This window comes from Rissa tridactyla, chromosome Z (genome assembly GCF_028500815.1).
Source record: "Rissa tridactyla isolate bRisTri1 chromosome Z, bRisTri1.patW.cur.20221130, whole genome shotgun sequence".
Lineage (NCBI taxonomy): Eukaryota > Metazoa > Chordata > Aves > Charadriiformes > Laridae > Rissa > Rissa tridactyla.
The window spans coordinates 77,712,762-77,740,244 of NC_071497.1; the positions used below are offsets into that span (position 1 = coordinate 77,712,762).

The following is a 27,483-nucleotide window of genomic DNA, read 5'->3' on the forward strand; positions in this document are numbered from 1 at the left end:
CGTTTTGTCAAGGCTTTTGGAGGGAGGGGGACACGGTGTGCGTGTGTTGGTGTGGCGGGAAGGCGGTGGTGGTCTGGGAGTTACGGTCTTGTTAGTTAACGTTGTGTCGGTGGGTGCCGTGCTTGGGGTGCTGGCTGGTGCGTGGTGATGTGGCGCCCCTGGGGGCCGTGACTGCCGGCGGTGGGCTGGTGTTGGAGGTGCGTGGCTGTCCCTTGTCCGTGTTGCCCTCGAAGAGTTGGCGGTGCAAGGCGTTTTGGAGCAGCGCTGGGCGAGCGTTGTCTTGAAAGCTGCCTGAGGCGGGAAGAGTAGCGGAAGTCAGGCGGATGCAAGCGATAGAGTGGTTGAGTGGTTTGGGTTGGGCGGGAGCTTTCGAGGTCGTCTGGTCCAACCCCCCGGCCCCGAGCAGGGCCTTTTTGAAGGGGATCCTGTTGCCCAGAGCGCCCTCCGACGTGCCCTTGACTGTTTGCCGGGGCGGGGCGTGTAGGACGTCTGTGGGCAAGCTGTGCCAGCGTTTGAGCCCCCTCACGGTAAAAGATGGCTTCCTTGTGTCTAGTCTGGGTCTCTTCTGTCTGTGTTTAAAGCCGTTTACCCCCTCTCCTGTCGCTAGAGGCCCTGCTAAAAAGTCGTGTCCCCGTGTTTCTTCCAAGCGCCCTTGAAGCGTTGAAAGGGTGGGAGAAGGTCTCGCCGGAGCCTTCCCTTCTCCCGTCTGGGGAACGCCAGCTCTCTCATCCTGCCCTCCCAGGAGGGGTGTTCCATCCCTGTGACGGTGTTTGTAGCCCTGGTCTGGACCCGCTCCGAGAGGTCCGTGCTGTCCTTGTAGTGAGGACTGGGGATCTGATGGTGAGTTGATGTGAAGCGGGGTGGAAGGTGGACAGTGTTGAGGAGGGGGAGGGCCGCCGAGCCGATGGTGATGACGATGGCTAAAGCCTGGCGCGGAGGTTTTGGCAGGAGGTTGAGGGCAGCGGCTCCTTGGGGAGGCGGCAAAGAGAAGAGTGGGCGCGGGATGTGCGGAGCCCTGTTTGGAGCAGGGGTTGAGCGGAGTAGGTGTTGAGTGGAGGTGGCTTCCCGCCACGCCAAAGGCTGGTTGCTGTGCTTGTGAGAGGCGAGGCACTGTCAAGGTTTTTGCAACAGGTCTTTATTGTCTGTGGACTAAATAGGTGAATAAATAGATAAAAGGCATTGTGAAAATAAATAGAGGGAGTTGTATAAATAGGGGAGGGGGTCAGTGGAGGCTGAGGGCGCAGGGCCGTTGTTGCAGCGGCTCTTGGCACGGGTGAGGGGAGGCGGGAGGCCCGCGGTGGGGCCGCGTCGGTGTTGGAGAAGTGGTGGCGGGGGCGCGTGGGTGCGCGCGGGTTGGTCGGGGCGGTTGGTCTAATTGCACATGGTGCGGGTGAGGTTGTGGAGGCGCTGGAAAGAGGCGCGAACTTCGAGGCGGACGTGGTCCCAGGCGCAGGCGCTGTGGTTGTGGGTGTGGAGGAAGTTGTGGATGCGCCTGAAGTATTTGTTGATGGTGAGCGTGCGGTTGCGGGGCCCTTGTCCTTGGGAGAGCGTGCCGTTGGGTGTGAGGCATTGCTGGAGCTGCTGGCTGTGGCGGTGGAGGTTGTTGAGGAGGCGATGGCGTGCCTGGTCGTCCCAGTGTTGGGGGGTGCTCTGTGCGCTGAGGGTGGCGAAGAGGTTGTCGAGGATGTGTCGGGCGGTGGCGGCGGCTTGCTGTGGGTGGCTGTTGTGGAGGAGGGTGTCGGGGAAGGGGAAGGGCGCCTGTTGGTGTTGGCAGGGCTGTGGCGGTCTGGGAGCCATGTCCCGGAGGATGTTGAGGCTGTCCCAGGGGAAGGTGGAGTGGCAGGGAGGCAGGTGGCGGCAGGCGAGGGTGGTGGCGAGAGCCGTCAGGAGGAGCAGGAGCGTCGGGGCGCCGTGGCGCAGGCGGGTGTGTGGGGTTGCGGGCGCAGGCATGGTGTGTGGTGGTGGGCAGGAGGCTGGTGAGGCTTGGTGGTGGTGCGGGTGGGCGCTGTGCTTGGGGTGCTGCCGGGTGTGGGGCTTTATGGGGTGCCGCGGCTTCGGCTTCCTCGCTTTCTGGTCGCAGCGAGTTTCCGGCTGTCGTTTTCATTTTTGCCTGGTGGCTGTGGTGGTCTTGGGGAAGTGCGTTGTTGGGGTGTCCCCGCGCGTGGGGAGGGGGGTGGCGGTGCTTTGCTGGTGGTGTGTTGTGGGGAGGTTGGCTGTAGTGGTTGAGGGGGGGCTGCGAAAGCGGTGGGGCAGAGCCCTTGCGGGCAGCAGCTGTGGCGGGAGGTGTGTTAGGGTTTCCCTGTTGCCTGCAGGGCGAGCTGTGGTGCCTCTTTTCTGCAGCTGAAGTTTCCCCTGGTGCGCGAGTGTCTTTTCCGTCTAATGCCCTGGTGTTGGTTGTGGTGTGTTTTCCTTTCGCTTGTGGCTCGCCTTTGTTTTCATCTTAGCTGGCCTTTCCTTTTCGTGTTGGGCAGGGTTGTGAAGCGATGTCACTTGTCAGAGGCTGGGGAGCCCCCGGCTGGAGCGAGGGTGGCCCCTGGGGGTGGCGGTGGCTGGCGAGGAGGTGGCTCTGGGCGTAGGCAGTTGAGCATTGGATGTGTTGCTGGCTGGGGCTGCCCCAGCCTCTGTGTTTGAAGCTGGTGAGAATGGGGAGGCAAGGCTTGAGGAAAAGGAAGAGGAGAAAGGGAAGAGTTTTTCTCCTCCTCCTGCTGCTGCTGCTGCTGCTGTGTTGGGTCCCTGGCTGTGGTGCCATGCGTGTGTCCCTGTAGCAGGGGTCTTGTTGCGTTTTCTCTGCCTCCTTGCCTGAGGTGGCTGGAGAGCAAAGGTGATGATGTCCCCCGTAAGGGAAGGGTTGGGACGTTTGGGGTGGCGTGAGCCGCGGTGCCGCTGGATGGAGGAGGGACGTCCAAGAGTCCGTGTGGAGGTGGAGCTGAGGCAGGTGATGTAGTTGTAGAGCTGTAGGGGGAGGAGGAGGTGGAGGGTGCCGCCGCTGAGGTTTTCGGGTCCCGGGCAAGGACAAGGACGGTGTTCTGCTTGTGCGAGAGACCGTGTCAGGCGTTTTGTCAAGGCTTTTGGAGGGAGGGGGACACGGTGCGCGTGTGTTGGTGTGGCGGGAAGGCGGTGGTGGTCTGGGAGTTACGGTCTTGTTAGTTAATGTTGTGTCGGTGGGTGCCGTGCTTGGGGTGCTGGCTGGTGCGTGGTGATGTGGCGCCCCTGGGGGCCGTGACTGCCGGCGGTGGGCTGGTGTTGGAGGTGCGTGGCTGTCCCTTGTCCGTGTTGCCCTCGAAGAGTTGGTGGTGCAAGGCGTTTTGGAGCAGCGCTGGGCGAGCGTTGTCTTGAAAGCTGCCTGAGGCGGGAAGAGTAGCGGAAGTCAGGCGGATGCAAGCGATAGAGTGGTTGAGTGGTTTGGGTTGGGCGGGAGCTTTCAAGGTCGTCTGGTCCAACCCCCCGGCCCCGAGCAGGGCCTTTTTGAAGGGGATCCTGTTGCCCAGAGCGCCCTCCGACGTGCCCTTGACTGTTTGCCGGGGCGGGGCGTGTAGGACGTCTGTGGGCAAGCTGTGCCAGCGTTTGAGCCCCCTCACGGTAAAAGATGGCTTCCTTGTGTCTAGTCTGGGTCTCTTCTGTCTGTGTTTAAAGCCGTTTACCCCCTCTCCTGTCGCTAGAGGCCCTGCTAAAAAGTCGTGTCCCCGTGTTTCTTCCAAGCGCCCTTGAAGCGTTGAAAGGGTGGGAGAAGGTCTCGCCGGAGCCTTCCCTTCTCCCGTCTGGGGAACGCCAGCTCTCTCATCCTGCCCTCCCAGGAGAGGTGTTCCATCCCTGTGACGGTGTTTGTAGCCCTGGTCTGGACCCGCTCCGAGAGGTCCGTGCTGTCCTTGTAGTGAGGACTGGGGATCTGATGGTGAGTTGATGTGAAGCGGGGTGGAAGGTGGACAGTGTTGAGGAGGGGGAGGGCCGCCGAGCCGATGGTGATGACGATGGCTAAAGCCTGGCGCGGAGGTTTTGGCAGGAGGTTGAGGGCAGCGGCTCCTTGGGGAGGCGGCAAAGAGAAGAGTGGGCGCGGGATGTGCGGAGCCCTGTTTGGAGCAGGGGTTGAGCGGAGTAGGTGTTGAGTGGAGGTGGCTTCCCGCCACGCCAAAGGCTGGTTGCTGTGCTTGTGAGAGGCGAGGCACTGTCAAGGTTTTTGCAACAGGTCTTTATTGTCTGTGGACTAAATAGGTGAATAAATAGATAAAAGGCATTGTGAAAATAAATAGAGGGAGTTGTATAAATAGGGGAGGGGGTCAGTGGAGGCTGAGGGCGCAGGGCCGTTGTTGCAGCGGCTCTTGGCACGGGTGAGGGGAGGCGGGAGGCCCGCGGTGGGGCCGCGTCGGTGTTGGAGAAGTGGTGGCGGGGGCGCGTGGGTGCGCGCGGGTTGGTCGGGGCGGTTGGTCTAATTGCACATGGTGCGGGTGAGGTTGTGGAGGCGCTGGAAAGAGGCGCGAACTTCGAGGCGGACGTGGTCCCAGGCGCAGGCGCTGTGGTTGTGGGTGTGGAGGAAGTTGTGGATGCGCCTGAAGTATTTGTTGATGGTGAGCGTGCGGTTGCGGGGCCCTTGTCCTTGGGAGAGCGTGCCGTTGGGTGTGAGGCATTGCTGGAGCTGCTGGCTGTGGCGGTGGAGGTTGTTGAGGAGGCGATGGCGTGCCTGGTCGTCCCAGTGTTGGGGGGTGCTCTGTGCGCTGAGGGTGGCGAAGAGGTTGTCGAGGATGTGTCGGGCGGTGGCGGCGGCTTGCTGTGGGTGGCTGTTGTGGAGGAGGGTGTCGGGGAAGGGGAAGGGCGCCTGTTGGTGTTGGCAGGGCTGTGGCGGTCTGGGAGCCATGTCCCGGAGGATGTTGAGGCTGTCCCAGGGGAAGGTGGAGTGGCAGGGAGGCAGGTGGCGGCAGGCGAGGGTGGTGGCGAGAGCCGTCAGGAGGAGCAGGAGCGTCGGGGCGCCGTGGCGCAGGCGGGTGTGTGGGGTTGCGGGCGCAGGCATGGTGTGTGGTGGTGGGCAGGAGGCTGGTGAGGCTTGGTGGTGGTGCGGGTGGGCGCTGTGCTTGGGGTGCTGCCGGGTGTGGGGCTTTATGGGGTGCCGCGGCTTCGGCTTCCTCGCTTTCTGGTCGCAGCGAGTTTCCGGCTGTCGTTTTCATTTTTGCCTGGTGGCTGTGGTGGTCTTGGGGAAGTGCGTTGTTGGGGTGTCCCCGCGCGTGGGGAGGGGGGTGGCGGTGCTTTGCTGGTGGTGTGTTGTGGGGAGGTTGGCTGTAGTGGTTGAGGGGGGGCTGCGAAAGCGGTGGGGCAGAGCCCTTGCGGGCAGCAGCTGTGGCGGGAGGTGTGTTAGGGTTTCCCTGTTGCCTGCAGGGCGAGCTGTGGTGCCTCTTTTCTGCAGCTGAAGTTTCCCCTGGTGCGCGAGTGTCTTTTCCGTCTAATGCCCTGGTGTTGGTTGTGGTGTGTTTTCCTTTCGCTTGTGGCTCGCCTTTGTTTTCATCTTAGCTGGCCTTTCCTTTTCGTGTTGGGCAGGGTTGTGAAGCGATGTCACTTGTCAGAGGCTGGGGAGCCCCCGGCTGGAGCGAGGGTGGCCCCTGGGGGTGGCGGTGGCTGGCGAGGAGGTGGCTCTGGGCGTAGGCAGTTGAGCATTGGATGTGTTGCTGGCTGGGGCTGCCCCAGCCTCTGTGTTTGAAGCTGGTGAGAATGGGGAGGCAAGGCTTGAGGAAAAGGAAGAGGAGAAAGGGAAGAGTTTTTCTCCTCCTCCCGCTGCTGCTGCGTTGGGTCCCTGGCTGTGGTGCCATGCGTGTGTCCCTGTAGCAGGGGTCTTGTTGCGTTTTCTCTGCCTCCTTGCCTGAGGTGGCTGGAGAGCAAAGGTGATGATGTCCCCCGTAAGGGAAGGGTTGGGACGTTTGGGGTGGCGTGAGCCGCGGTGCCGCTGGATGGAGGAGGGACGTCCAAGAGTCCGTGTGGAGGTGGAGCTGAGGCAGGTGATGTAGTTGTAGAGCTGTAGGGGGAGGAGGAGGTGGAGGGTGCCGCCGCTGAGGTTTTCGGGTCCCTTGCAAGGGCAAGGACAAGGACGGTGTTCTGCTTGTGCGAGAGACTGTGTCAGGCGTTTTGTCAAGGCTTTTGGAGGGAGGGGGACACGGTGTGCGTGTGTTGGTGTGGCGGGAAGGCGGTGGTGGTCTGGGAGTTACGGTCTTGTTAGTTAACGTTGTGTCGGTGGGTGCCGTGCTTGGGGTGCTGGCTGGTGCGTGGTGATGTGGCGCCCCTGGGGGCTGTGACTGCCGGTGGTGGGCTGGTGTTGGAGGTGCGTGGCTGTCCCTTGTCCGTGTTGCCCTCGAAGAGTTGGTGGTGCAAGGCGTTTTGGAGCAGCGCTGGGCGAGCGTTGTCTTGAAAGCTGCCTGAGGCGGGAAGAGTAGCGGAAGTCAGGCGGATGCAAGCGATAGAGTGGTTGAGTGGTTTGGGTTGGGCGGGAGCTTTCAAGGTCGTCTGGTCCAACCCCCCGGCCCCGAGCAGGGCCTTTTTGAAGGGGATCCTGTTGCCCAGAGCGCCCTCCGACGTGCCCTTGACTGTTTGCCGGGGCGGGGCGTGTAGGACGTCTGTGGGCAAGCTGTGCCAGCGTTTGAGCCCCCTCACGGTAAAAGATGGCTTCCTTGTGTCTAGTCTGGGTCTCTTCTGTCTGTGTTTAAAGCTGTTTACCCCCTCTCCTGTCGCTAGAGGCCCTGCTAAAAAGTCGTGTCCCCGTGTTTCTTCCAAGCGCCCTTGAAGCGTTGAAAGGGTGGGAGAAGGTCTCGCCGGAGCCTTCCCTTCTCCCGTCTGGGGAACGCCAGCTCTCTCATCCTGCCCTCCCAGGAGAGGTGTTCCATCCCTGTGACGGTGTTTGTAGCCCTGGTCTGGACCCGCTCCGAGAGGTCCGTGCTGTCCTTGTAGTGAGGACTGGGGATCTGATGGTGAGTTGATGTGAAGCGGGGTGGAAGGTGGACAGTGTTGAGGAGGGGGAGGGCCGCCGAGCCGATGGTGATGACGATGGCTAAAGCCTGGCGCGGAGGTTTTGGCAGGAGGTTGAGGGCAGCGGCTCCTTGGGGAGGCGGCAAAGAGAAGAGTGGGCGCGGGATGTGCGGAGCCCTGTTTGGAGCAGGGGTTGAGCGGAGTAGGTGTTGAGTGGAGGTGGCTTCCCGCCACGCCAAAGGCTGGTTGCTGTGCTTGTGAGAGGCGAGGCACTGTCAAGGTTTTTGCAACAGGTCTTTATTGTCTGTGGACTAAATAGGTGAATAAATAGATAAAAGGCATTGTGAAAATAAATAGAGGGAGTTGTATAAATAGGGGAGGGGGTCAGTGGAGGCTGAGGGCGCAGGGCCGTTGTTGCAGCGGCTCTTGGCACGGGTGAGGGGAGGCGGGAGGCCCGCGGTGGGGCCGCGTCGGTGTTGGAGAAGTGGTGGCGGGGGCGCGTGGGTGCGCGCGGGTTGGTCGGGGCGGTTGGTCTAATTGCACATGGTGCGGGTGAGGTTGTGGAGGCGCTGGAAAGAGGCGCGAACTTCGAGGCGGACGTGGTCCCAGGCGCAGGCGCTGTGGTTGTGGGTGTGGAGGAAGTTGTGGATGCGCCTGAAGTATTTGTTGATGGTGAGCGTGCGGTTGCGGGGCCCTTGTCCTTGGGAGAGCGTGCCGTTGGGTGTGAGGCATTGCTGGAGCTGCTGGCTGTGGCGGTGGAGGTTGTTGAGGAGGCGATGGCGTGCCTGGTCGTCCCAGTGTTGGGGGGTGCTCTGTGCGCTGAGGGTGGCGAAGAGGTTGTCGAGGATGTGTCGGGCGGTGGCGGCGGCTTGCTGTGGGTGGCTGTTGTGGAGGAGGGTGTCGGGGAAGGGGAAGGGCGCCTGTTGGTGTTGGCAGGGCTGTGGCGGTCTGGGAGCCATGTCCCGGAGGATGTTGAGGCTGTCCCAGGGGAAGGTGGAGTGGCAGGGAGGCAGGTGGCGGCAGGCGAGGGTGGTGGCGAGAGCCGTCAGGAGGAGCAGGAGCGTCGGGGCGCCGTGGCGCAGGCGGGTGTGTGGGGTTGCGGGCGCAGGCATGGTGTGTGGTGGTGGGCAGGAGGCTGGTGAGGCTTGGTGGTGGTGCGGGTGGGCGCTGTGCTTGGGGTGCTGCCGGGTGTGGGGCTTTATGGGGTGCCGCGGCTTCGGCTTCCTCGCTTTCTGGTCGCAGCGAGTTTCCGGCTGTCGTTTTCATTTTTGCCTGGTGGCTGTGGTGGTCTTGGGGAAGTGCGTTGTTGGGGTGTCCCCGCGCGTGGGGAGGGGGGTGGCGGTGCTTTGCTGGTGGTGTGTTGTGGGGAGGTTGGCTGTAGTGGTTGAGGGGGGGCTGCGAAAGCGGTGGGGCAGAGCCCTTGCGGGCAGCAGCTGTGGCGGGAGGTGTGTTAGGGTTTCCCTGTTGCCTGCAGGGCGAGCTGTGGTGCCTCTTTTCTGCAGCTGAAGTTTCCCCTGGTGCGCGAGTGTCTTTTCCGTCTAATGCCCTGGTGTTGGTTGTGGTGTGTTTTCCTTTCGCTTGTGGCTCGCCTTTGTTTTCATCTTAGCTGGCCTTTCCTTTTCGTGTTGGGCAGGGTTGTGAAGCGATGTCACTTGTCAGAGGCTGGGGAGCCCCCGGCTGGAGCGAGGGTGGCCCCTGGGGGTGGCGGTGGCTGGCGAGGAGGTGGCTCTGGGCGTAGGCAGTTGAGCATTGGATGTGTTGCTGGCTGGGGCTGCCCCAGCCTCTGTGTTTGAAGCTGGTGAGAATGGGGAGGCAAGGCTTGAGGAAAAGGAAGAGGAGAAAGGGAAGAGTTTTTCTCCTCCTCCCGCTGCTGCTGCTGCGTTGGGTCCCTGGCTGTGGTGCCATGCGTGTGTCCCTGTAGCAGGGGTCTTGTTGCGTTTTCTCTGCCTCCTTGCCTGAGGTGGCTGGAGAGCAAAGGTGATGATGTCCCCCGTAAGGGAAGGGTTGGGACGTTTGGGGTGGCGTGAGCCGCGGTGCCGCTGGATGGAGGAGGGACGTCCAAGAGTCCGTGTGGAGGTGGAGCTGAGGCAGGTGATGTAGTTGTAGAGCTGTAGGGGGAGGAGGAGGTGGAGGGTGCCGCCGCTGAGGTTTTCGGGTCCCGGGCAAGGACAAGGACGGTGTTCTGCTTGTGCGAGAGACCGTGTCAGGCGTTTTGTCAAGGCTTTTGGAGGGAGGGGGACACGGTGCGCGTGTGTTGGTGTGGCGGGAAGGCGGTGGTGGTCTGGGAGTTACGGTCTTGTTAGTTAACGTTGTGTCGGTGGGTGCCGTGCTTGGGGTGCTGGCTGGTGCGTGGTGATGTGGCGCCCCTGGGGGCCGTGACTGCCGGCGGTGGGCTGGTGTTGGAGGTGCGTGGCTGTCCCTTGTCCGTGTTGCCCTCGAAGAGTTGGTGGTGCAAGGCGTTTTGGAGCAGTGCTGGGCGAGCGTTGTCTTGAAAGCTGCCTGAGGCGGGAAGAGTAGCGGAAGTCAGGCGGATGCAAGCGATAGAGTGGTTGAGTGGTTTGGGTTGGGCGGGAGCTTTCAAGGTCGTCTGGTCCAACCCCCCGGCCCCGAGCAGGGCCTTTTTGAAGGGGATCCTGTTGCCCAGAGCGCCCTCCGACGTGCCCTTGACTGTTTGCCGGGGCGGGGCGTGTAGGACGTCTGTGGGCAAGCTGTGCCAGCGTTTGAGCCCCCTCACGGTAAAAGATGGCTTCCTTGTGTCTAGTCTGGGTCTCTTCTGTCTGTGTTTAAAGCCGTTTACCCCCTCTCCTGTCGCTAGAGGCCCTGCTAAAAAGTCGTGTCCCCATGTTTCTTCCAAGCGCCCTTGAAGCGTTGAAAGGGTGGGAGAAGGTCTCGCCGGAGCCTTCCCTTCTCCCGTCTGGGGAACGCCAGCTCTCTCATCCTGCCCGCCCAGGAGAGGTGTTCCATCCCTGTGACGGTGTTTGTAGCCCTGGTCTGGACCCGCTCCGAGAGGTCCGTGCTGTCCTTGTAGTGAGGACTGGGGATCTGATGGTGAGTTGATGTGAAGCGGGGTGGAAGGTGGACAGTGTTGAGGAGGGGGAGGGCCGCCGAGCCGATGGTGATGACGATGGCTAAAGCCTGGCGCGGAGGTTTTGGCAGGAGGTTGAGGGCAGCGGCTCCTTGGGGAGGCGGCAAAGAGAAGAGTGGGCGCGGGATGTGCGGAGCCCTGTTTGGAGCAGGGGTTGAGCGGAGTAGGTGTTGAGTGGAGGTGGCTTCCCGCCACGCCAAAGGCTGGTTGCTGTGCTTGTGAGAGGCGAGGCACTGTCAAGGTTTTTGCAACAGGTCTTTATTGTCTGTGGACTAAATAGGTGAATAAATAGATAAAAGGCATTGTGAAAATAAATAGAGGGAGTTGTATAAATAGGGGAGGGGGTCAGTGGAGGCTGAGGGCGCAGGGCCGTTGTTGCAGCGGCTCTTGGCACGGGTGAGGGGAGGCGGGAGGCCCGCGGTGGGGCCGCGTCGGTGTTGGAGAAGTGGTGGCGGGGGCGCGTGGGTGCGCGCGGGTTGGTCGGGGCGGTTGGTCTAATTGCACATGGTGCGGGTGAGGTTGTGGAGGCGCTGGAAAGAGGCGCGAACTTCGAGGCGGACGTGGTCCCAGGCGCAGGCGCTGTGGTTGTGGGTGTGGAGGAAGTTGTGGATGCGCCTGAAGTATTTGTTGATGGTGAGCGTGCGGTTGCGGGGCCCTTGTCCTTGGGAGAGCGTGCCGTTGGGTGTGAGGCATTGCTGGAGCTGCTGGCTGTGGCGGTGGAGGTTGTTGAGGAGGCGATGGCGTGCCTGGTTGTCCCAGTGTTGGGGGGTGCTCTGTGCGCTGAGGGTGGCGAAGAGGTTGTCGAGGATGTGTCGGGCGGTGGCGGCGGCTTGCTGTGGGTGGCTGTTGTGGAGGAGGGTGTCGGGGAAGGGGAAGGGCGCCTGTTGGTGTTGGCAGGGCTGTGGCGGTCTGGGAGCCATGTCCCGGAGGATGTTGAGGCTGTCCCAGGGGAAGGTGGAGTGGCAGGGAGGCAGGTGGCGGCAGGCGAGGGTGGTGGCGAGAGCCGTCAGGAGGAGCAGGAGCGTCGGGGCGCCGTGGCGCAGGCGGGTGTGTGGGGTTGCGGGCGCAGGCATGGTGTGTGGTGGTGGGCAGGAGGCTGGTGAGGCTTGGTGGTGGTGCGGGTGGGCGCTGTGCTTGGGGTGCTGCCGGGTGTGGGGCTTTATGGGGTGCCGCGGCTTCGGCTTCCTCGCTTTCTGGTCGCAGCGAGTTTCCGGCTGTCGTTTTCATTTTTGCCTGGTGGCTGTGGTGGTCTTGGGGAAGTGCGTTGTTGGGGTGTCACCGCGCGTGGGGAGGGGGGTGGCGGTGCTTTGCTGGTGGTGTGTTGTGGGGAGGTTGGCTGTAGTGGTTGAGGGGGGGCTGCGAAAGCGGTGGGGCAGAGCCCTTGTGGGCAGCAGCTGTGGCGGGAGGTGTGTTAGGGTTTCCCTGTTGCCTGCAGGGCGAGCTGTGGTGCCTCTTTTCTGCAGCTGAAGTTTCCCCTGGTGCGCGAGTGTCTTTTCCGTCTAATGCCCTGGTGTTGGTTGTGGTGTGTTTTCCTTTCGCTTGTGGCTCGCCTTTGTTTTCATCTTAGCTGGCCTTTCCTTTTTGTGTTGGGCAGGGTTGTGAAGCGATGTCACTTGTCAGAGGCTGGGGAGCCCCCGGCTGGAGCGAGGGTGGCCCCTGGGGGTGGCGGTGGCTGGCGAGGAGGTGGCTCTGGGCGTAGGCAGTTGGGCATTGGATGTGTTGCTGGCTGGGGCTGCCCCAGCCTCTGTGTTTGAAGCTGGTGAGAATGGGGAGGCAAGGCTTGAGGAAAAGGAAGAGGAGAAAGGGAAGAGTTTTTCTCCTCCTCCCGCTGCTGCTGCTGCTGCGTTGGGTCCCTGGCTGTGGTGCCATGCGTGTGTCCCTGTAGCAGGGGTCTTGTTGCGTTTTCTCTGCCTCCTTGCCTGAGGTGGCTGGAGAGCAAAGGTGATGATGTCCCCCGTAAGGGAAGGGTTGGGACGTTTGGGGTGGCGTGAGCCGCGGTGCCGCTGGATGGAGGAGGGACGTCCAAGAGTCCGTGTGGAGGTGGAGCTGAGGCAGGTGATGTAGTTGTAGAGCTGTAGGGGGAGGAGGAGGTGGAGGGTGCCGCCGCTGAGGTTTTCGGCTCCCTTGCAAGGGCAAGGACAAGGACGGTGTTCTGCTTGTGCGAGAGACCGTGTCAGGCGTTTTGTCAAGGCTTTTGGAGGGAGGGGGACACGGTGTGCGTGTGTTGGTGTGGCGGGAAGGCGGTGGTGGTCTGGGAGTTACGGTCTTGTTAGTTAACGTTGTGTCGTTGGGTGCCGTGCTTGGGGTGCTGGCTGGTGCGTGGTGATGTGGCGCCCCTGGGGGCCGTGACTGCCGGCGGTGGGCTGGTGTTGGAGGTGCGTGGCTGTCCCTTGTCCGTGTTGCCCTCGAAGAGTTGGTGGTGCAAGGCGTTTTGGAGCAGCGCTGGGCGAGCGTTGTCTTGAAAGCTGCCTGAGGCGGGAAGAGTAGCGGAAGTCAGGCGGATGCAAGCGATAGAGTGGTTGAGTGGTTTGGGTTGGGCGGGAGCTTTCAAGGTCGTCTGGTCCAACCCCCCGGCCCCGAGCAGGGCCTTTTTGAAGGGGATCCTGTTGCCCAGAGCGCCCTCCGACGTGCCCTTGACTGTTTGCCGGGGCGGGGCGTGTAGGACGTCTGTGGGCAAGCTGTGCCAGCGTTTGAGCCCCCTCACGGTAAAAGATGGCTTCCTTGTGTCTAGTCTGGGTCTCTTCTGTCTGTGTTTAAAGCCGTTTACCCCCTCTCCTGTCGCTAGAGGCCCTGCTAAAAAGTCGTGTCCCCGTGTTTCTTCCAAGCGCCCTTGAAGCGTTGAAAGGGTGGGAGAAGGTCTCGCCGGAGCCTTCCCTTCTCCCGTCTGGGGAACGCCAGCTCTCTCATCCTGCCCTCCCAGGAGAGGTGTTCCATCCCTGTGACGGTGTTTGTAGCCCTGGTCTGGACCCGCTCCGAGAGGTCCGTGCTGTCCTTGTAGTGAGGACTGGGGATCTGATGGTGAGTTGATGTGAAGCGGGGTGGAAGGTGGACAGTGTTGAGGAGGGGGAGGGCCGCCGAGCCGATGGTGATGACGATGGCTAAAGCCTGGCGCGGAGGTTTTGGCAGGAGGTTGAGGGCAGCGGCTCCTTGGGGAGGCGGCAAAGAGAAGAGTGGGCGCGGGATGTGCGGAGCCCTGTTTGGAGCAGGGGTTGAGCGGAGTAGGTGTTGAGTGGAGGTGGCTTCCCGCCACGCCAAAGGCTGGTTGCTGTGCTTGTGAGAGGCGAGGCACTGTCAAGGTTTTTGCAACAGGTCTTTATTGTCTGTGGACTAAATAGGTGAATAAATAGATAAAAGGCATTGTGAAAATAAATAGAGGGAGTTGTATAAATAGGGGAGGGGGTCAGTGGAGGCTGAGGGCGCAGGGCCGTTGTTGCAGCGGCTCTTGGCACGGGTGAGGGGAGGCGGGAGGCCCGCGGTGGGGCCGCGTCGGTGTTGGAGAAGTGGTGGCGGGGGCGCGTGGGTGCGCGCGGGTTGGTCGGGGCGGTTGGTCTAATTGCACATGGTGCGGGTGAGGTTGTGGAGGCGCTGGAAAGAGGCGCGAACTTCGAGGCGGACGTGGTCCCAGGCGCAGGCGCTGTGGTTGTGGGTGTGGAGGAAGTTGTGGATGCGCCTGAAGTATTTGTTGATGGTGAGCGTGCGGTTGCGGGGCCCTTGTCCTTGGGAGAGCGTGCCGTTGGGTGTGAGGCATTGCTGGAGCTGCTGGCTGTGGCGGTGGAGGTTGTTGAGGAGGCGATGGCGTGCCTGGTCGTCCCAGTGTTGGGGGGTGCTCTGTGCGCTGAGGGTGGCGAAGAGGTTGTCGAGGATGTGTCGGGCGGTGGCGGCGGCTTGCTGTGGGTGGCTGTTGTGGAGGAGGGTGTCGGGGAAGGGGAAGGGCGCCTGTTGGTGTTGGCAGGGCTGTGGCGGTCTGGGAGCCATGTCCCGGAGGATGTTGAGGCTGTCCCAGGGGAAGGTGGAGTGGCAGGGAGGCAGGTGGCGGCAGGCGAGGGTGGTGGCGAGAGCCGTCAGGAGGAGCAGGAGCGTCGGGGCGCCGTGGCGCAGGCGGGTGTGTGGGGTTGCGGGCGCAGGCATGGTGTGTGGTGGTGGGCAGGAGGCTGGTGAGGCTTGGTGGTGGTGCGGGTGGGCGCTGTGCTTGGGGTGCTGCCGGGTGTGGGGCTTTATGGGGTGCCGCGGCTTCGGCTTCCTCGCTTTCTGGTCGCAGCGAGTTTCCGGCTGTCGTTTTCATTTTTGCCTGGTGGCTGTGGTGGTCTTGGGGAAGTGCGTTGTTGGGGTGTCCCCGCGCGTGGGGAGGGGGGTGGCGGTGCTTTGCTGGTGGTGTGTTGTGGGGAGGTTGGCTGTAGTGGTTGAGGGGGGGCTGCGAAAGCGGTGGGGCAGAGCCCTTGCGGGCAGCAGCTGTGGCGGGAGGTGTGTTAGGGTTTCCCTGTTGCCTGCAGGGCGAGCTGTGGTGCCTCTTTTCTGCAGCTGAAGTTTCCCCTGGTGCGCGAGTGTCTTTTCCGTCTAATGCCCTGGTGTTGGTTGTGGTGTGTTTTCCTTTCGCTTGTGGCTCGCCTTTGTTTTCATCTTAGCTGGCCTTTCCTTTTCGTGTTGGGCAGGGTTGTGAAGCGATGTCACTTGTCAGAGGCTGGGGAGCCCCCGGCTGGAGCGAGGGTGGCCCCTGGGGGTGGCGGTGGCTGGCGAGGAGGTGGCTCTGGGCGTAGGCAGTTGGGCATTGGATGTGTTGCTGGCTGGGGCTGCCCCAGCCTCTGTGTTTGAAGCTGGTGAGAATGGGGAGGCAAGGCTTGAGGAAAAGGAAGAGGAGAAAGGGAAGAGTTTTTCTCCTCCTCCCGCTGCTGCTGCTGCGTTGGGTCCCTGGCTGTGGTGCCATGCGTGTGTCCCTGTAGCAGGGGTCTTGTTGCGTTTTCTCTGCCTCCTTGCCTGAGGTGGCTGGAGAGCAAAGGTGATGATGTCCCCCGTAAGGGAAGGGTTGGGACGTTTGGGGTGGCGTGAGCCGCGGTGCCGCTGGATGGAGGAGGGACGTCCAAGAGTCCGTGTGGAGGTGGAGCTGAGGCAGGTGATGTAGTTGTAGAGCTGTAGGGGGAGGAGGAGGTGGAGGGTGCCGCCGCTGAGGTTTTCGGCTCCCTTGCAAGGGCAAGGACAAGGACGGTGTTCTGCTTGTGCGAGAGACCGTGTCAGGCGTTTTGTCAAGGCTTTTGGAGGGAGGGGGACACGGTGTGCGTGTGTTGGTGTGGCGGGAAGGCGGTGGTGGTCTGGGAGTTACGGTCTTGTTAGTTAACGTTGTGTCGGTGGGTGCCGTGCTTGGGGTGCTGGCTGGTGCGTGGTGATGTGGCGCCCCTGGGGGCCGTGACTGCCGGCGGTGGGCTGGTGTTGGAGGTGCGTGGCTGTCCCTTGTCCGTGTTGCCCTCGAAGAGTTGGCGGTGCAAGGCGTTTTGGAGCAGCGCTGGGCGAGCGTTGTCTTGAAAGCTGCCTGAGGCGGGAAGAGTAGCGGAAGTCAGGCGGATGCAAGCGATAGAGTGGTTGAGTGGTTTGGGTTGGGCGGGAGCTTTCGAGGTCGTCTGGTCCAACCCCCCGGCCCCGAGCAGGGCCTTTTTGAAGGGGATCCTGTTGCCCAGAGCGCCCTCCGACGTGCCCTTGACTGTTTGCCGGGGCGGGGCGTGTAGGACGTCTGTGGGCAAGCTGTGCCAGCGTTTGAGCCCCCTCACGGTAAAAGATGGCTTCCTTGTGTCTAGTCTGGGTCTCTTCTGTCTGTGTTTAAAGCCGTTTACCCCCTCTCCTGTCGCTAGAGGCCCTGCTAAAAAGTCGTGTCCCCATGTTTCTTCCAAGCGCCCTTGAAGCGTTGAAAGGGTGGGAGAAGGTCTCGCCGGAGCCTTCCCTTCTCCCGTCTGGGGAACGCCAGCTCTCTCATCCTGCCCTCCCAGGAGGGGTGTTCCATCCCTGTGACGGTGTTTGTAGCCCTGGTCTGGACCCGCTCCGAGAGGTCCGTGCTGTCCTTGTAGTGAGGACTGGGGATCTGATGGTGAGTTGATGTGAAGCGGGGTGGAAGGTGGACAGTGTTGAGGAGGGGGAGGGCCGCCGAGCCGATGGTGATGACGATGGCTAAAGCCTGGCGCGGAGGTTTTGGCAGGAGGTTGAGGGCAGCGGCTCCTTGGGGAGGCGGCAAAGAGAAGAGTGGGCGCGGGATGTGCGGAGCCCTGTTTGGAGCAGGGGTTGAGCGGAGTAGGTGTTGAGTGGAGGTGGCTTCCCGCCACGCCAAAGGCTGGTTGCTGTGCTTGTGAGAGGCGAGGCACTGTCAAGGTTTTTGCAACAGGTCTTTATTGTCTGTGGACTAAATAGGTGAATAAATAGATAAAAGGCATTGTGAAAATAAATAGAGGGAGTTGTATAAATAGGGGAGGGGGTCAGTGGAGGCTGAGGGCGCAGGGCCGTTGTTGCAGCGGCTCTTGGCACGGGTGAGGGGAGGCGGGAGGCCCGCGGTGGGGCCGCGTCGGTGTTGGAGAAGTGGTGGCGGGGGCGCGTGGGTGCGCGCGGGTTGGTCGGGGCGGTTGGTCTAATTGCACATGGTGCGGGTGAGGTTGTGGAGGCGCTGGAAAGAGGCGCGAACTTCGAGGCGGACGTGGTCCCAGGCGCAGGCGCTGTGGTTGTGGGTGTGGAGGAAGTTGTGGATGCGCCTGAAGTATTTGTTGATGGTGAGCGTGCGGTTGCGGGGCCCTTGTCCTTGGGAGAGCGTGCCGTTGGGTGTGAGGCATTGCTGGAGCTGCTGGCTGTGGCGGTGGAGGTTGTTGAGGAGGCGATGGCGTGCCTGGTCGTCCCAGTGTTGGGGGGTGCTCTGTGCGCTGAGGGTGGCGAAGAGGTTGTCGAGGATGTGTCGGGCGGTGGCGGCGGCTTGCTGTGGGTGGCTGTTGTGGAGGAGGGTGTCGGGGAAGGGGAAGGGCGCCTGTTGGTGTTGGCAGGGCTGTGGCGGTCTGGGAGCCATGTCCCGGAGGATGTTGAGGCTGTCCCAGGGGAAGGTGGAGTGGCAGGGAGGCAGGTGGCGGCAGGCGAGGGTGGTGGCGAGAGCCGTCAGGAGGAGCAGGAGCGTCGGGGCGCCGTGGCGCAGGCGGGTGTGTGGGGTTGCGGGCGCAGGCATGGTGTGTGGTGGTGGGCAGGAGGCTGGTGAGGCTTGGTGGTGGTGCGGGTGGGCGCTGTGCTTGGGGTGCTGCCGGGTGTGGGGCTTTATGGGGTGCCGCGGCTTCGGCTTCCTCGCTTTCTGGTCGCAGCGAGTTTCCGGCTGTCGTTTTCATTTTTGCCTGGTGGCTGTGGTGGTCTTGGGGAAGTGCGTTGTTGGGGTGTCCCCGCGCGTGGGGAGGGGGGGTGGCGGTGCTTTGCTGGTGGTGTGTTGTGGGGAGGTTGGCTGTAGTGGTTGAGGGGGGGCTGCGAAAGCGGTGGGGCAGAGCCCTTGCGGGCAGCAGCTGTGGCGGGAGGTGTGTTAGGGTTTCCCTGTTGCCTGCAGGGCGAGCTGTGGTGCCTCTTTTCTGCAGCTGAAGTTTCCCCTGGTGCGCGAGTGTCTTTTCCGTCTAATGCCCTGGTGTTGGTTGTGGTGTGTTTTCCTTTCGCTTGTGGCTCGCCTTTGTTTTCATCTTAGCTGGCCTTTCCTTTTCGTGTTGGGCAGGGTTGTGAAGCGATGTCACTTGTCAGAGGCTGGGGAGCCCCCGGCTGGAGCGAGGGTGGCCCCTGGGGGTGGCGGTGGCTGGCGAGGAGGTGGCTCTGGGCGTAGGCAGTTGGGCATTGGATGTGTTGCTGGCTGGGGCTGCCCCAGCCTCTGTGTTTGAAGCTGGTGAGAATGGGGAGGCAAGGCTTGAGGAAAAGGAAGAGGAGAAAGGGAAGAGTTTTTCTCCTCCTCCCGCTGCTGCTGCTGCGTTGGGTCCCTGGCTGTGGTGCCATGCGTGTGTCCCTGTAGCAGGGGTCTTGTTGCGTTTTCTCTGCCTCCTTGCCTGAGGTGGCTGGAGAGCAAAGGTGATGATGTCCCCCGTAAGGGAAGGGTTGGGACGTTTGGGGTGGCGTGAGCCGCGGTGCCGCTGGATGGAGGAGGGACGTCCAAGAGTCCGTGTGGAGGTGGAGCTGAGGCAGGTGATGTAGTTGTAGAGCTGTAGGGGGAGGAGGAGGTGGAGGGTGCCGCCGCTGAGGTTTTCGGGTCCCGGGCAAGGACAAGGACGGTGTTCTGCTTGTGCGAGAGACCGTGTCAGGCGTTTTGTCAAGGCTTTTGGAGGGAGGGGGACACGGTGCGCGTGTGTTGGTGTGGCGGGAACGCGGTGGTGGTCTGGGAGTTACGGTCTTGTTAGTTAACGTTGTGTCGGTGGGTGCCGTGCTTGGGGTGCTGGCTGGTGCGTGGTGATGTGGCGCCCCTGGGGGCCGTGACTGCCGGCGGTGGGCTGGTGTTGGAGGTGCGTGGCTGTCCCTTGTCCGTGTTGCCCTCGAAGAGTTGGCGGTGCAAGGCGTTTTGGAGCAGCGCTGGGCGAGCGTTGTCTTGAAAGCTGCCTGAGGCGGGAAGAGTAGCGGAAGTCAGGCGGATGCAAGCGATAGAGTGGTTGAGTGGTTTGGGTTGGGCGGGAGCTTTCGAGGTCGTCTGGTCCAACCCCCCGGCCCCGAGCAGGGCCTTTTTGAAGGGGATCCTGTTGCCCAGAGCGCCCTCCGACGTGCCCTTGACTGTTTGCCGGGGCGGGGCGTGTAGGACGTCTGTGGGCAAGCTGTGCCAGCGTTTGAGCCCCCTCACGGTAAAAGATGGCTTCCTTGTGTCTAGTCTGGGTCTCTTCTGTCTGTGTTTAAAGCCGTTTACCCCCTCTCCTGTCGCTAGAGGCCCTGCTAAAAAGTCGTGTCCCCGTGTTTCTTCCAAGCGCCCTTGAAGCGTTGAAAGGGTGGGAGAAGGTCTCGCCGGAGCCTTCCCTTCTCCCGTCTGGGGAACGCCAGCTCTCTCATCCTGCCCTCCCAGGAGGGGTGTTCCATCCCTGTGACGGTGTTTGTAGCCCTGGTCTGGACCCGCTCCGAGAGGTCCGTGCTGTCCTTGTAGTGAGGACTGGGGATCTGATGGTGAGTTGATGTGAAGCGGGGTGGAAGGTGGACAGTGTTGAGGAGGGGGAGGGCCGCCGAGCCGATGGTGATGACGATGGCTAAAGCCTGGCGCGGAGGTTTTGGCAGGAGGTTGAGGGCAGCGGCTCCTTGGGGAGGCGGCAAAGAGAAGAGTGGGCGCGGGATGTGCGGAGCCCTGTTTGGAGCAGGGGTTGAGCGGAGTAGGTGTTGAGTGGAGGTGGCTTCCCGCCACGCCAAAGGCTGGTTGCTGTGCTTGTGAGAGGCGAGGCACTGTCAAGGTTTTTGCAACAGGTCTTTATTGTCTGTGGACTAAATAGGTGAATAAATAGATAAAAGGCATTGTGAAAATAAATAGAGGGAGTTGTATAAATAGGGGAGGGGGTCAGTGGAGGCTGAGGGCGCAGGGCCGTTGTTGCAGCGGCTCTTGGCACGGGTGAGGGGAGGCGGGAGGCCCGCGGTGGGGCCGCGTCGGTGTTGGAGAAGTGGTGGCGGGGGCGCGTGGGTGCGCGCGGGTTGGTCGGGGCGGTTGGTCTAATTGCACATGGTGCGGGTGAGGTTGTGGAGGCGCTGGAAAGAGGCGCGAACTTCGAGGCGGACGTGGTCCCAGGCGCAGGCGCTGTGGTTGTGGGTGTGGAGGAAGTTGTGGATGCGCCTGAAGTATTTGTTCATGGTGAGCGTGCGGTTGCGGGGCCCTTGTCCTTGGGAGAGCGTGCCGTTGGGTGTGAGGCATTGCTGGAGCTGCTGGCTGTGGCGGTGGAGGTTGTTGAGGAGGCGATGGCGTGCCTGGTCGTCCCAGTGTTGGGGGGTGCTCTGTGCGCTGAGGGTGGCGAAGAGGTTGTCGAGGATGTGTCGGGCGGTGGCGGCGGCTTGCTGTGGGTGGCTGTTGTGGAGGAGGGTGTCGGGGAAGGGGAAGGGCGCCTGTTGGTGTTGGCAGGGCTGTGGCGGTCTGGGAGCCATGTCCCGGAGGATGTTGAGGCTGTCCCAGGGGAAGGTGGAGTGGCAGGGAGGCAGGTGGCGGCAGGCGAGGGTGGTGGCGAGAGCCGTCAGGAGGAGCAGGAGCGTCGGGGCGCCGTGGCGCAGGCGGGTGTGTGGGGTTGCGGGCGCAGGCATGGTGTGTGGTGGTGGGCAGGAGGCTGGTGAGGCTTGGTGGTGGTGCGGGTGGGCGCTGTGCTTGGGGTGCTGCCGGGTGTGGGGCTTTATGGGGTGCCGCGGCTTCGGCTTCCTCGCTTTCTGGTCGCAGCGAGTTTCCGGCTGTCGTTTTCATTTTTGCCTGGTGGCTGTGGTGGTCTTGGGGAAGTGCGTTGTTGGGGTGTCCCCGCGTGTGGGGAGGGGGGTGGCGGTGCTTTGCTGGTGGTGTGTTGTGGGGAGGTTGGCTGTAGTGGTTGAGGGGGGGCTGCGAAAGCGGTGGGGCAGAGCCCTTGCGGGCAGCAGCTGTGGCGGGAGGTGTGTTAGGGTTTCCCTGTTGCCTGCAGGGCGAGCTGTGGTGCCTCTTTTCTGCAGCTGAAGTTTCCCCTGGTGCGCGAGTGTCTTTTCCGTCTAATGCCCTGGTGTTGGTTGTGGTGTGTTTTCCTTTCGCTTGTGGCTCGCCTTTGTTTTCATCTTAGCTGGCCTTTCCTTTTCGTGTTGGGCAGGGTTGTGAAGCGATGTCACTTGTCAGAGGCTGGGGAGCCCCCGGCTGGAGCGAGGGTGGCCCCTGGGGGTGGCGGTGGCTGGCGAGGAGGTGGCTCTGGGCGTAGGCAGTTGGGCATTGGATGTGTTGCTGGCTGGGGCTGCCCCAGCCTCTGTGTTTGAAGCTGGTGAGAATGGGGAGGCAAGGCTTGAGGAAAAGGAAGAGGAGAAAGGGAAGAGTTTTTCTCCTCCTCCCGCTGCTGCTGCGTTGGGTCCCTGGCTGTGGTGCCATGCGTGTGTCCCTGTAGCAGGGGTCTTGTTGCGTTTTCTCTGCCTCCTTGCCTGAGGTGGCTGGAGAGCAAAGGTGATGATGTCCCCCGTAAGGGAAGGGTTGGGACGTTTGGGGTGGCGTGAGCCGCGGTGCCGCTGGATGGAGGAGGGACGTCCAAGAGTCCGTGTGGAGGTGGAGCTGAGGCAGGTGATGTAGTTGTAGAGCTGTAGGGGGAGGAGGAGGTGGAGGGTGCCGCCGCTGAGGTTTTCGGCTCCCTTGCAAGGGCAAGGACAAGGACGGTGTTCTGCTTGTGCGAGAGACCGTGTCAGGCGTTTTGTCAAGGCTTTTGGAGGGAGGGGGACACGGTGTGCGTGTGTTGGTGTGGCGGGAAGGCGGTGGTGGTCTGGGAGTTACGGTCTTGTTAGTTAACGTTGTGTCGGTGGGTGCCGTGCTTGGGGTGCTGGCTGGTGCGTGGTGATGTGGCGCCCCTGGGGGCCGTGACTGCCGGCGGTGGGCTGGTGTTGGAGGTGCGTGGCTGTCCCTTGTCCGTGTTGCCCTCGAAGAGTTGGCGGTGCAAGGCGTTTTGGAGCAGCGCTGGGCGAGCGTTGTCTTGAAAGCTGCCTGAGGCGGGAAGAGTAGCGGAAGTCAGGCGGATGCAAGCGATAGAGTGGTTGAGTGGTTTGGGTTGGGCGGGAGCTTTCGAGGTCGTCTGGTCCAACCCCCCGGCCCCGAGCAGGGCCTTTTTGAAGGGGATCCTGTTGCCCAGAGCGCCCTCCGACGTGCCCTTGACTGTTTGCCGGGGCGGGGCGTGTAGGACGTCTGTGGGCAAGCTGTGCCAGCGTTTGAGCCCCCTCACGGTAAAAGATGGCTTCCTTGTGTCTAGTCTGGGTCTCTTCTGTCTGTGTTTAAAGCCGTTTACCCCCTCTCCTGTCGCTAGAGGCCCTGCTAAAAAGTCGTGTCCCCATGTTTCTTCCAAGCGCCCTTGAAGCGTTGAAAGGGTGGGAGAAGGTCTCGCCGGAGCCTTCCCTTCTCCCGTCTGGGGAACGCCAGCTCTCTCATCCTGCCCTCCCAGGAGGGGTGTTCCATCCCTGTGACGGTGTTTGTAGCCCTGGTCTGGACCCGCTCCGAGAGGTCCGTGCTGTCCTTGTAGTGAGGACTGGGGATCTGATGGTGAGTTGATGTGAAGCGGGGTGGAAGGTGGACAGTGTTGAGGAGGGGGAGGGCCGCCGAGCCGATGGTGATGACGATGGCTAAAGCCTGGCGCGGAGGTTTTGGCAGGAGGTTGAGGGCAGCGGCTCCTTGGGGAGGCGGCAAAGAGAAGAGTGGGCGCGGGATGTGCGGAGCCCTGTTTGGAGCAGGGGTTGAGCGGAGTAGGTGTTGAGTGGAGGTGGCTTCCCGCCACGCCAAAGGCTGGTTGCTGTGCTTGTGAGAGGCGAGGCACTGTCAAGGTTTTTGCAACAGGTCTTTATTGTCTGTGGACTAAATAGGTGAATAAATAGATAAAAGGCATTGTGAAAATAAATAGAGGGAGTTGTATAAATAGGGGAGGGGGTCAGTGGAGGCTGAGGGCGCAGGGCCGTTGTTGCAGCGGCTCTTGGCACGGGTGAGGGGAGGCGGGAGGCCCGCGGTGGGGCCGCGTCGGTGTTGGAGAAGTGGTGGCGGGGGCGCGTGGGTGCGCGCGGGTTGGTCGGGGCGGTTGGTCTAATTGCACATGGTGCGGGTGAGGTTGTGGAGGCGCTGGAAAGAGGCGCGAACTTCGAGGCGGACGTGGTCCCAGGCGCAGGCGCTGTGGTTGTGGGTGTGGAGGAAGTTGTGGATGCGCCTGAAGTATTTGTTGATGGTGAGCGTGCGGTTGCGGGGCCCTTGTCCTTGGGAGAGCGTGCCGTTGGGTGTGAGGCATTGCTGGAGCTGCTGGCTGTGGCGGTGGAGGTTGTTGAGGAGGCGATGGCGTGCCTGGTCGTCCCAGTGTTGGGGGGTGCTCTGTGCGCTGAGGGTGGCGAAGAGGTTGTCGAGGATGTGTCGGGCGGTGGCGGCGGCTTGCTGTGGGTGGCTGTTGTGGAGGAGGGTGTCGGGGAAGGGGAAGGGCGCCTGTTGGTGTTGGCAGGGCTGTGGCGGTCTGGGAGCCATGTCCCGGAGGATGTTGAGGCTGTCCCAGGGGAAGGTGGAGTGGCAGGGAGGCAGGTGGCGGCAGGCGAGGGTGGTGGCGAGAGCCGTCAGGAGGAGCAGGAGCGTCGGGGCGCCGTGGCGCAGGCGGGTGTGTGGGGTTGCGGGCGCAGGCATGGTGTGTGGTGGTGGGCAGGAGGCTGGTGAGGCTTGGTGGTGGTGCGGGTGGGCGCTGTGCTTGGGGTGCTGCCGGGTGTGGGGCTTTATGGGGTGCCGCGGCTTCGGCTTCCTCGCTTTCTGGTCGCAGCGAGTTTCCGGCTGTCGTTTTCATTTTTGCCTGGTGGCTGTGGTGGTCTTGGGGAAGTGCGTTGTTGGGGTGTCCCCGCGCGTGGGGAGGGGGGTGGCGGTGCTTTGCTGGTGGTGTGTTGTGGGGAGGTTGGCTGTAGTGGTTGAGGGGGGGCTGCGAAAGCGGTGGGGCAGAGCCCTTGCAGGCAGCAGCTGTGGCGGGAGGTGTGTTAGGGTTTCCCTGTTGCCTGCAGGGCGAGCTGTGGTGCCTCTTTTCTGCAGCTGAAGTTTCCCCTGGTGCGCGAGTGTCTTTTCCGTCTAATGCCCTGGTGTTGGTTGTGGTGTGTTTTCCTTTCGCTTGTGGCTCGCCTTTGTTTTCATCTTAGCTGGCCTTTCCTTTTCGTGTTGGGCAGGGTTGTGAAGCGATGTCACTTGTCAGAGGCTGGGGAGCCCCCGGCTGGAGCGAGGGTGGCCCCTGGGGGTGGCGGTGGCTGGCGAGGAGGTGGCTCTGGGCGTAGGCAGTTGGGCATTGGATGTGTTGCTGGCTGGGGCTGCCCCAGCCTCTGTGTTTGAAGCTGGTGAGAATGGGGAGGCAAGGCTTGAGGAAAAAGAAGAGGAGAAAGGGAAGAGTTTTTCTCCTCCTCCCGCTGCTGCTGCTGCTGCTGCGTTGGGTCCCTGGCTGTGGTGCCATGCGTGTGTCCCTGTAGCAGGGGTCTTGTTGCGTTTTCTCTGCCTCCTTGCCTGAGGTGGCTGGAGAGCAAAGGTGATGATGTCCCCCGTAAGGGAAGGGTTGGGACGTTTGGGGTGGCGTGAGCCGCGGTGCCGCTGGATGGAGGAGGGACGTCCAAGAGTCCGTGTGGAGGTGGAGCTGAGGCAGGTGATGTAGTTGTAGAGCTGTAGGGGGAGGAGGAGGTGGAGGGTGCCGCCGCTGAGGTTTTCGGGTCCCGGGCAAGGACAAGGACGGTGTTCTGCTTGTGCGAGAGACCGTGTCAGGCGTTTTGTCAAGGCTTTTGGAGGGAGGGGGACACGGTGCGCGTGTGTTGGTGTGGCGGGAACGCGGTGGTGGTCTGGGAGTTACGGTCTTGTTAGTTAACGTTGTGTCGGTGGGTGCCGTGCTTGGGGTGCTGGCTGGTGCGTGGTGATGTGGCGCCCCTGGGGGCCGTGACTGCCGGCGGTGGGCTGGTGTTGGAGGTGCGTGGCTGTCCCTTGTCCGTGTTGCCCTCGAAGAGTTGGCGGTGCAAGGCGTTTTGGAGCAGCGCTGGGCGAGCGTTGTCTTGAAAGCTGCCTGAGGCGGGAAGAGTAGCGGAAGTCAGGCGGATGCAAGCGATAGAGTGGTTGAGTGGTTTGGGTTGGGCGGGAGCTTTCGAGGTCGTCTGGTCCAACCCCCCGGCCCCGAGCAGGGCCTTTTTGAAGGGGATCCTGTTGCCCAGAGCGCCCTCCGACGTGCCCTTGACTGTTTGCCGGGGCGGGGCGTGTAGGACGTCTGTGGGCAAGCTGTGCCAGCGTTTGAGCCCCCTCACGGTAAAAGATGGCTTCCTTGTGTCTAGTCTGGGTCTCTTCTGTCTGTGTTTAAAGCCGTTTACCCCCTCTCCTGTCGCTAGAGGCCCTGCTAAAAAGTCGTGTCCCCGTGTTTCTTCCAAGCGCCCTTGAAGCGTTGAAAGGGTGGGAGAAGGTCTCGCCGGAGCCTTCCCTTCTCCCGTCTGGGGAACGCCAGCTCTCTCATCCTGCCCTCCCAGGAGGGGTGTTCCATCCCTGTGACGGTGTTTGTAGCCCTGGTCTGGACCCGCTCCGAGAGGTCCGTGCTGTCCTTGTAGTGAGGACTGGGGATCTGATGGTGAGTTGATGTGAAGCGGGGTGGAAGGTGGACAGTGTTGAGGAGGGGGAGGGCCGCCGAGCCGATGGTGATGACGATGGCTAAAGCCTGGCGCGGAGGTTTTGGCAGGAGGTTGAGGGCAGCGGCTCCTTGGGGAGGCGGCAAAGAGAAGAGTGGGCGCGGGATGTGCGGAGCCCTGTTTGGAGCAGGGGTTGAGCGGAGTAGGTGTTGAGTGGAGGTGGCTTCCCGCCACGCCAAAGGCTGGTTGCTGTGCTTGTGAGAGGCGAGGCACTGTCAAGGTTTTTGCAACAGGTCTTTATTGTCTGTGGACTAAATAGGTGAATAAATAGATAAAAGGCATTGTGAAAATAAATAGAGGGAGTTGTATAAATAGGGGAGGGGGTCAGTGGAGGCTGAGGGCGCAGGGCCGTTGTTGCAGCGGCTCTTGGCACGGGTGAGGGGAGGCGGGAGGCCCGCGGTGGGGCCGCGTCGGTGTTGGAGAAGTGGTGGCGGGGGCGCGTGGGTGCGCGCGGGTTGGTCGGGGCGGTTGGTCTAATTGCACATGGTGCGGGTGAGGTTGTGGAGGCGCTGGAAAGAGGCGCGAACTTCGAGGCGGACGTGGTCCCAGGCGCAGGCGCTGTGGTTGTGGGTGTGGAGGAAGTTGTGGATGCGCCTGAAGTATTTGTTGATGGTGAGCGTGCGGTTGCGGGGCCCTTGTCCTTGGGAGAGCGTGCCGTTGGGTGTGAGGCATTGCTGGAGCTGCTGGCTGTGGCGGTGGAGGTTGTTGAGGAGGCGATGGCGTGCCTGGTCGTCCCAGTGTTGGGGGGTGCTCTGTGCGCTGAGGGTGGCGAAGAGGTTGTCGAGGATGTGTCGGGCGGTGGCGGCGGCTTGCTGTGGGTGGCTGTTGTGGAGGAGGGTGTCGGGGAAGGGGAAGGGCGCCTGTTGGTGTTGGCAGGGCTGTGGCGGTCTGGGAGCCATGTCCCGGAGGATGTTGAGGCTGTCCCAGGGGAAGGTGGAGTGGCAGGGAGGCAGGTGGCGGCAGGCGAGGGTGGTGGCGAGAGCCGTCAGGAGGAGCAGGAGCGTCGGGGCGCCGTGGCGCAGGCGGGTGTGTGGGGTTGCGGGCGCAGGCATGGTGTGTGGTGGTGGGCAGGAGGCTGGTGAGGCTTGGTGGTGGTGCGGGTGGGCGCTGTGCTTGGGGTGCTGCCGGGTGTGGGGCTTTATGGGGTGCCGCGGCTTCGGCTTCCTCGCTTTCTGGTCGCAGCGAGTTTCCGGCTGTCGTTTTCATTTTTGCCTGGTGGCTGTGGTGGTCTTGGGGAAGTGCGTTGTTGGGGTGTCCCCGCGCGTGGGGAGGGGGGTGGCGGTGCTTTGCTGGTGGTGTGTTGTGGGGAGGTTGGCTGTAGTGGTTGAGGGGGGGCTGCGAAAGCGGTGGGGCAGAGCTGTGGCGGGAGGTGTGTTAGGGTTTCCCTGTTGCCTGCAGGGCGAGCTGTGGTGCCTCTTTTCTGCAGCTGAAGTTTCCCCTGGTGCGCGAGTGTCTTTTCCGTCTAATGCCCTGGTGTTGGTTGTGGTGTGTTTTCCTTTCGCTTGTGGCTCGCCTTTGTTTTCATCTTAGCTGGCCTTTCCTTTTCGTGTTGGGCAGGGTTGTGAAGCGATGTCACTTGTCAGAGGCTGGGGAGCCCCCGGCTGGAGCGAGGGTGGCCCCTGGGGGTGGCGGTGGCTGGCGAGGAGGTGGCTCTGGGCGTAGGCAGTTGGGCATTGGATGTGTTGCTGGCTGGGGCTGCCCCAGCCTCTGTGTTTGAAGCTGGTGAGAATGGGGAGGCAAGGCTTGAGGAAAAAGAAGAGGAGAAAGGGAAGAGTTTTTCTCCTCCTCCCGCTGCTGCTGCTGCTGCTGCGTTGGGTCCCTGGCTGTGGTGCCATGCGTGTGTCCCTGTAGCAGGGGTCTTGTTGCGTTTTCTCTGCCTCCTTGCCTGAGGTGGCTGGAGAGCAAAGGTGATGATGTCCCCCGTAAGGGAAGGGTTGGGACGTTTGGGGTGGCGTGAGCCGCGGTGCCGCTGGATGGAGGAGGGACGTCCAAGAGTCCGTGTGGAGGTGGAGCTGAGGCAGGTGATGTAGTTGTAGAGCTGTAGGGGGAGGAGGAGGTGGAGGGTGCCGCCGCTGAGGTTTTCGGCTCCCTTGCAAGGGCAAGGACAAGGACGGTGTTCTGCTTGTGCGAGAGACCGTGTCAGGCGTTTTGTCAAGGCTTTTGGAGGGAGGGGGACACGGTGC

The 27,483-nt window shown here is 62.4% G+C and overlaps 10 protein-coding genes across 21 annotated transcripts in view; 1 reads left to right on the forward strand and 9 right to left on the reverse strand.

The window, feature by feature from the left end:
• The window catches only part of UBAP2 (ubiquitin associated protein 2), a 159,174-nt gene that overhangs the window by 87,113 nt on the left and 44,578 nt on the right, over positions 1–27,483 (forward strand). The gene's annotated exons all lie outside the window — the stretch shown is intronic.
• On the reverse strand, positions 73–3,130 carry LOC128902808 (interferon-like). Its single transcript, XM_054186424.1, has one exon. The coding sequence runs from the start codon at positions 1,948–1,950 to the stop codon at positions 1,372–1,374; it is 579 nt and encodes a 192-aa protein (XP_054042399.1). The 5' UTR covers positions 1,951–3,130; the 3' UTR covers positions 73–1,371.
• On the reverse strand, positions 3,882–5,761 carry LOC128902814 (interferon-like). Its single transcript, XM_054186429.1, has one exon. It carries the CDS (start codon positions 5,000–5,002, stop codon positions 4,424–4,426), a length of 579 nt encoding a protein of 192 aa, XP_054042404.1. The 5' UTR covers positions 5,003–5,761; the 3' UTR covers positions 3,882–4,423.
• LOC128902810 (interferon-like) lies at positions 6,931–9,400 on the reverse strand. The gene has a single exon (XM_054186426.1). It carries the CDS (start codon positions 8,049–8,051, stop codon positions 7,473–7,475), a length of 579 nt encoding a protein of 192 aa, XP_054042401.1. The 5' UTR covers positions 8,052–9,400; the 3' UTR covers positions 6,931–7,472.
• LOC128902825 (interferon-like) lies at positions 9,912–11,286 on the reverse strand. The gene has a single exon (XM_054186440.1). It carries the CDS (start codon positions 11,095–11,097, stop codon positions 10,519–10,521), a length of 579 nt encoding a protein of 192 aa, XP_054042415.1. The 5' UTR covers positions 11,098–11,286; the 3' UTR covers positions 9,912–10,518.
• Positions 13,032–15,188, reverse strand: LOC128902813 (interferon-like). The gene has a single exon (XM_054186428.1). It carries the CDS (start codon positions 14,150–14,152, stop codon positions 13,574–13,576), a length of 579 nt encoding a protein of 192 aa, XP_054042403.1. The 5' UTR covers positions 14,153–15,188; the 3' UTR covers positions 13,032–13,573.
• LOC128902821 (interferon-like) lies at positions 15,327–17,414 on the reverse strand. Its single transcript, XM_054186437.1, has one exon. The coding sequence runs from the start codon at positions 17,202–17,204 to the stop codon at positions 16,626–16,628; it is 579 nt and encodes a 192-aa protein (XP_054042412.1). The 5' UTR covers positions 17,205–17,414; the 3' UTR covers positions 15,327–16,625.
• On the reverse strand, positions 18,394–20,453 carry LOC128902817 (interferon-like). The gene has a single exon (XM_054186433.1). It carries the CDS (start codon positions 20,249–20,251, stop codon positions 19,673–19,675), a length of 579 nt encoding a protein of 192 aa, XP_054042408.1. The 5' UTR covers positions 20,252–20,453; the 3' UTR covers positions 18,394–19,672.
• LOC128902820 (interferon-like) lies at positions 21,423–23,551 on the reverse strand. The gene has a single exon (XM_054186436.1). The coding sequence runs from the start codon at positions 23,298–23,300 to the stop codon at positions 22,722–22,724; it is 579 nt and encodes a 192-aa protein (XP_054042411.1). The 5' UTR covers positions 23,301–23,551; the 3' UTR covers positions 21,423–22,721.
• LOC128902818 (interferon-like) lies at positions 24,495–26,603 on the reverse strand. Its single transcript, XM_054186434.1, has one exon. It carries the CDS (start codon positions 26,350–26,352, stop codon positions 25,774–25,776), a length of 579 nt encoding a protein of 192 aa, XP_054042409.1. The 5' UTR covers positions 26,353–26,603; the 3' UTR covers positions 24,495–25,773.

Excerpts from the sequence above, each read along its gene's own strand:
- LOC128902818 (XM_054186434.1), bottom strand. The coding sequence starts at position 26,352 with ATGCCTGCGCCCGCAACCCCACACACCCGCCTGCGCCACGGCGCCCCG.
- LOC128902817 (XM_054186433.1), bottom strand. The coding sequence starts at position 20,251 with ATGCCTGCGCCCGCAACCCCACACACCCGCCTGCGCCACGGCGCCCCG.
- LOC128902808 (XM_054186424.1), bottom strand. The coding sequence starts at position 1,950 with ATGCCTGCGCCCGCAACCCCACACACCCGCCTGCGCCACGGCGCCCCG.
- LOC128902810 (XM_054186426.1), bottom strand. The coding sequence starts at position 8,051 with ATGCCTGCGCCCGCAACCCCACACACCCGCCTGCGCCACGGCGCCCCG.
- LOC128902814 (XM_054186429.1), bottom strand. The coding sequence starts at position 5,002 with ATGCCTGCGCCCGCAACCCCACACACCCGCCTGCGCCACGGCGCCCCG.
- LOC128902820 (XM_054186436.1), bottom strand. The coding sequence starts at position 23,300 with ATGCCTGCGCCCGCAACCCCACACACCCGCCTGCGCCACGGCGCCCCG.
- LOC128902825 (XM_054186440.1), bottom strand. The coding sequence starts at position 11,097 with ATGCCTGCGCCCGCAACCCCACACACCCGCCTGCGCCACGGCGCCCCG.
- LOC128902813 (XM_054186428.1), bottom strand. The coding sequence starts at position 14,152 with ATGCCTGCGCCCGCAACCCCACACACCCGCCTGCGCCACGGCGCCCCG.
- LOC128902821 (XM_054186437.1), bottom strand. The coding sequence starts at position 17,204 with ATGCCTGCGCCCGCAACCCCACACACCCGCCTGCGCCACGGCGCCCCG.